General features: G+C 45.5%; 1 protein-coding gene across 9 annotated transcripts in view; it reads right to left on the reverse strand.

Moving 5' to 3' along the window:
* Positions 1 to 6,000, reverse strand: part of LOC134339548 (spectrin beta chain, non-erythrocytic 1-like) — a 509,093-nt gene that overhangs the window by 111,283 nt on the left and 391,810 nt on the right. For all 9 annotated transcript variants that reach the window (XM_063036164.1, XM_063036163.1, XM_063036170.1 and 6 more), the window contains one exon: positions 2,647 to 2,784. In XM_063036164.1, the coding sequence (XP_062892234.1) occupies positions 2,647 to 2,784 (138 nt within the window). The remainder of the gene's footprint in view (positions 1 to 2,646; positions 2,785 to 6,000) is intronic.

The following is a 6,000-nucleotide window of genomic DNA, read 5'->3' on the forward strand; positions in this document are numbered from 1 at the left end:
CTGTCTTCTTGAACCGCTGCAGTCCCCGAGGTGTAGGGACACCCACAGTGCCTTTAGGGAGGGAATTCCATGATCTTGACGGAATTCCATGATAATGAAGGAACGGCGATATGCTTCCAAGTCAGGATGGTGAGTGATGCGGAGGGGGATTTCCAAGTGGTGGTGTTCCCAGGTATCTGCCGTTCCCATCCTCCTAGATGGTGGTGGTCGTGGGGTCTGGAAGGTGCTGCCTTAGGAACTTTGATGTGTTGTTGCAGTGCATCTTGTAGATCGTACACACTGCTGCAACTGTCCGTGGATGGTGGGGGGATTGGATGCTTGTGGAAGGGGTACCAATCGAGTGGGCAAAGAATACAAATGAGAGAGGGGCCAGAAATGCTTCCTGTCTTACCTGTCTCGGCACAGCGTTTCCCTAGATCCACTCCCACATTATCAATTCTTAAATTCCCTCCGAAACAGTTGAGCAAGTGACTCAGTTCAGGGAAATTAAGGATGACCAATATAGAGGGAGGAAGCTTCTGGAAGGAACAGGGAATGGGTTGGTTACTGCAGGTTATACCGCTGGCCTTTAGGGGAGCAATGAAGGTTCTCCACCTCTGCCTGTCCTCGACCATATACGGTCGCACCCAGATTCATCATTGCTGTTTCGCTAACAATTTTTTTTTCTTTAACCAGTGAGGGTAGTTGGCCCTGAGCTGACCCACCCCCGCCCCCCACCTGGAGGACCGGCAGACCACTCTTAGTCTGGCCTCTACCCTTTGACTTGTTTGGTATGGGTGACCCCGTCAAGAGCATAAAGCTCTGACTTCAGCTATTATAGCTCTCTGAGTTATTGAGACATGAAGCTTTCAAATCCTAGGACAAGTCTGCGGCCCTCTTGGAGGAGGGATTGGACAGTATCTGAACTTATCCTCATGGCATCAGAACAGTTAAATCCAAAATCAGGATTTAAATGCATAATGTAGGCTGATACTCCAGTACTGAGAGGGAGGTGGAAATCAGCTTTGGTGCCTTAAAAAAGACAAACATTCCTATTTTCTGACTACTGCACTGTTACAGGTATGACATCAGACTCTCTGTAAGGACTCTCCAGGACATGTCCTCTTCTCAATACTACCATCAGGGAGGAGGTACAGGAGCCTGAAGACACACACTAAACAGCTCTTTAGAAACAGCCTCTTCCCCTCTGCCATCAGATTTCTGGAAAGTCATAAGAACATATGAAATAAGAGGAGTCGGCCATCTGGCCCGTCAAGCCTGCTTCGCCATTCAGTAAGCTCATGGCTGATCTGGCCATGGACTCATCTTCACCTACCTGTCTTTTCCCCATAACCCTTAATTCCCCTACTATGCAAAAACTCTGTCCAACCTTGTCTTAAATATATTTACTGAGGTAGCCTCCACTGCTTCATTGGGCAGAGAATTCCACAGGTTCACCACTCTCTGGGAAAAGTGGTTCCTCCGCATCTCTGTCCCCTGAATCTTGAGGCTATGTCCCCTAGTTCTAGTCTCACCTCCCACTAGAAACAACTTTCCTGCCTCTATCTTATTTCATAATTTAATATGTTTCTATACGATCTCCTCTCATTCTTCTGAATTCCAGCAGTACAGCCCCAGGCAACTCAATCATTGTCTGGTATGAGGGGGTGGGGGGTGGGGGGGCTACTGCACAGGACCAAAAGAAGCTGCAGAGGGTTGTAAATTTAGTCGGCTCCATCTTGGGTACTAGCTTACAAAGGTCCCAGGACATCTTCAAGGAGCAGTTCCTCAGAAAGGCAGCATCCTTTACTAAGGACCTCCAGCACCCAGGGCATACCCTTTCCTCACTGTTACCATCAGAGAGGAGGTACAGGAGCCTGAAGGCACACACTCAGCGATTCAGGAACAGCTTCTTCCCCTCTGCCGTCAGATTCCTAAATGGACATTGAACCCTTGAATACTGCCTCACTTTTTAAAATGTATTATTTGCTTTTTGCACAATTTTAAATCATTCAATACATGTATACAGTACTTTATTTATTATCATCTTTTTCTTCTATATTATGTATTGCATTGAACTGCTACTGCTAAGCTAACAAATTTCATGACACATGCTGGTGATAAGCCATGACCATACTGAATGGCGGTGCAGGCTCGAAGGGCCGAATGGCCTACTCCTGCACCTATTTTCTATGTTTCTATAATAAACCTGATTCTGAATCTCTCATCTCTCCCCATCAAGTCCATTAACGCTACTCACTATTCCTCTTTTGCTGTATCTATCATCATCTTCCTATATATTTATTTAGTCTGTCTTGGACAGCACTGCTGCCACAAAGCAAATTTCACGGCATATGCCAACAATAATACACCTGAATCTGATTATTGCTTTAATAAATGAATAAAATAGGGAAATGGAAGAAAAATTACAGGGATGGTGACACAGAAACAAATTTATATTCACTCATTTGAGGACGTGGAGGCGGATCTAAATATTTTTCATTTTCTGCCACGGACACACTGTGCGACAAATTTTACCGTCATAGTTTACTGGTAGTTTGGGTGAGACCAGAGAAAGGAATTCCGTCACTGACTCCAGCAAGTGCTCTGCTGACTTTACTGACACCAGCAATGCACCAGGTCTCCTGGCGCTTGCAATGGGCTCACCTGCTGTTCAGCTGGTCTCTCATGCCAGTGACCTCATCCTTGTTACGGTGCTCGGTGCTTAGCAGCTGGCTGGCCACCTGGTTGACGGCTGAGATCCGGGAGGCTTGGCTGTTCATCTCCGGCTCGAGCGTTTCAAACCTGAAACCAAAATTTAAACAGTGAATACAAATCCCGTAGATTTATTCAACATTAATGCTTATGATGAACAACGCATTTATAAATCGCCTTTGGTGTGCTAAATTTATCCAGAAGCAGCATTAAATAAAACCTGACAAATCAACTGAAGATGATATTTAGACACGCAAACACGAGAAATTCTGCAGATGCTGGAAATTCAAGCAACGCACATCAAAGTTGCTGGTGAACGCAGCAGGCCAGGCAGCATCTCTACCTCTTCCTAGAGATGCTGCCTGGCCTGCTGCGTTCACCAGCAACTTTGATGTGTGTTGCATGATATTTAGATAGGTAACTAAAAGCTTAATCAATGAGGAAAATTTTAATAAATATATTATAACCTGTTAAATGTCAAAGTGGGTAGTTAGCCTTCTCCCGTCTGGCTGCATCTCTATTGCCCTCTGTGAAGCACTGATTTAGTCGAAGGATCCTAATCATGAAAGACTTGGTCTCCATCAACATGACAGGAGATGTGAGATGGCAGATACATCAGTTTCATTTAAGAGACTCTTAAGGCCGATTTATACTTGTGTGTACTAGCTTATGCCGTAGCCTACACAAGTGGGCTACGCCGTTGTGAGCATTTATACTTGTGCATTGGTGTGTCTGCGTCGCTCTGCAATCCACCGCCAAAACGCTAGTTGGCGGTGGGGTTTCTATGCCACTGTGTTGAAACTCAACACAAAGAAACTCAAACTTCAAACAATGGCGACTGAAACCGAAGGAGGGTGAATTTTCTGTGCTTGTCTGGCCACTGAGAGACATGGACGAGGAAACGCATTTCAAATATTTTCGGATGTCGGCAGGTGGATTTGGTTCATCGTCTCCAACTATTTATTTCGCATCAGCGAACGCACAGTATACTCAGAGACTGGCAATCACCATTCGAGTTTTAGCTTCAGGTGGAAGTCAATAGGCTGTAACAGCCAGCTACAAACTGGCGTCGAGCACGGGGTCCTCCATAATTTCGGAGGTCTGTAAAGCTTTACGGAAAGCATTGCAGCCAGAGTTCCTTCCCTGCCCTTCAGCTGCCCAATGGGAAGCGACTGCAGTGTAGGAGGAAATGCGATGCTACCAAGCCGACCAATCACAGCTGTTGCGGTCTGCGTCACCACAACGAGCAGTTACACTTCTGCGGAGTTGCGCGTCAGGGTACGGTGTAGGGTACGCAGCTACACCGTACCTATGGCGTCGATTTGACACACAAGTATAAATTGACCTTTAGACAGGCAAGTGGATGATAGAAGAATAGAGGGCTATGTGGGAGGGAAGTGTTAGATTGATCTTGGAGTAGGTTGGAGATTAGTGGGTAAAATTAGGGCACATGGTATTGGGGGAAGAGTACTGACATGGATTGAAAATTGGCTGGCTGACAGAAAACAAAGAGTAGCGATTAATCGGTCCCTTTCCGAATGGCAGGCGGTGACCAGTGGGGTACCGCAGGGTTCAGTGCTGGGACCGCAGCTGTTCACAATATATATTAATGATTTAGATGAGGGAATTAAAAGTAACATTAGCAAATTTGCCGATGACACAAAGCTGGGTGGCAGTGTGAAATGTGAGGAGGATATTGTGAGAATGCAGGGTGACTTGTACAGGCTGGGTGATTGGGCAGATGCAGTTTAATGTGGATAAATGTGAGGTTATCCACTTTGGTGGTAAGAACAGGAAGGCAGATTATTATCTAAATGGAGTCAAGTTAGGAAAAGGGGAAGCACAACGAGATCTAGGTGTTCTTGTACATCAGTCACTGAAAGCAAGCATGCAAGTACAGCAGTCAGTGAAGAAAGCTAATGGTATGCTGGCCTTCAGAACAAGGGGAATTGAGTATAAGAGCAAAGAGGTCCTTCTGCAGCTGTACAGGGCCCTGGTGAAACCACACCTGGAGTATTGTGTGCAGTTTTGGTCTCCAAATTTGAGGAAGGACATTCTTGCTATTGAGGGAGTGCAGCGTAGGTTCACAAGGTTAATTCCCGGGATGGCGGGACTGTCATATATCAAAAGATTGGAGCAACTGGGCTTGTATATTCTGGAATTTAGAAGGCTGAGAGGGGATCTTTTTGAAACATATAAGATTATTAAGGGATTGGACACGCTGCAGGCAGGAAGCATGTTCCTGCAGATGGGTGAGTCCAGAACCAGAGGCCACAGTTTAAGAATTAGGGGTAGGCCATTTAGAACAGAGTTGAGGAAAAACTTTTTCACCCAGAGAGTGGTGGATATATGGAATGCTCTGCCCCAGAAAGCTGTGGAGGCCAAGTCTCTGGATGCTTTCACAAAAGAGATGGATAGAGCTCTTAAAGATAGCGGAATCAAAGGTTATGGGGATAAGGCAGGAACTGGATACTGATTGTGGATGATCAGCCATAATCACAGTGAATGGTGGCGTTGGCTCGAAGGGCTGAATGGCCTACTCCTGCACCTATTGTCTATTGTCTATAAAAGGTTGGCACACATCTGCAGTTGCAAGAAAAGATTTGTGAACCCTTTGCAATTACCTGGCTTTCTGCCTTAATGATTCAGAAAATGTGGTCTGATCTTTATCTAAGTCACAATAATGGACAAACACAATCTGCCTAAACTAACAACACACAAACAATTGCACTTCTTCTCGTCAACACTGAGTACGCCATTTAAACAATCAGTCTAGGTCCCAAAAAGTATGAACAAGAGAAAATCTGCAGATGCTGGAAATCCAAGCAACACACACACACAAAATGCTGGAGGGACTCAGCAGGCCAGGCAGCATCTATGGAAAAGAGTACAGTTGACGTTTCGGGCCGAAACTCTTCCACAGGACTCCAAAAAGTAGGTGAACCTCTGGGATAATGCCTCCTACAAAGGCTATTTGGAGCCAGGTGTTCGAATCAATGAATGCTGAAGCAGGTGAAAAAGAACCCAAGAGTAACAGCAAAAGACCTTCAAAAAATTTCTAGAACTTGCTGAAGTCTCTGCTCCTGTGTCCACAACAAGAAAAACACTGATGGTGTTGGCAATGGTGTTCATGGAAGGACAACACAGAGGAAGCCACAAAATTGCTGAACATCCCAAATTTGCAAAAGGCCACCTGGATGTTCTGCAATGCTTCAGGGACAGATGAGACAAAGGTTGAACTAACAACCAAAGCCTCATCGCAACTGTGAAACACAGTGGAAGGAGCAACATTGTTCTGGTGTTGCT

The sequence above is a fragment of the Mobula hypostoma genome, chromosome 30 (assembly GCF_963921235.1).
Source record: "Mobula hypostoma chromosome 30, sMobHyp1.1, whole genome shotgun sequence".
In the NCBI taxonomy this organism is placed as follows: Eukaryota; Metazoa; Chordata; class Chondrichthyes; order Myliobatiformes; family Myliobatidae; genus Mobula; species Mobula hypostoma.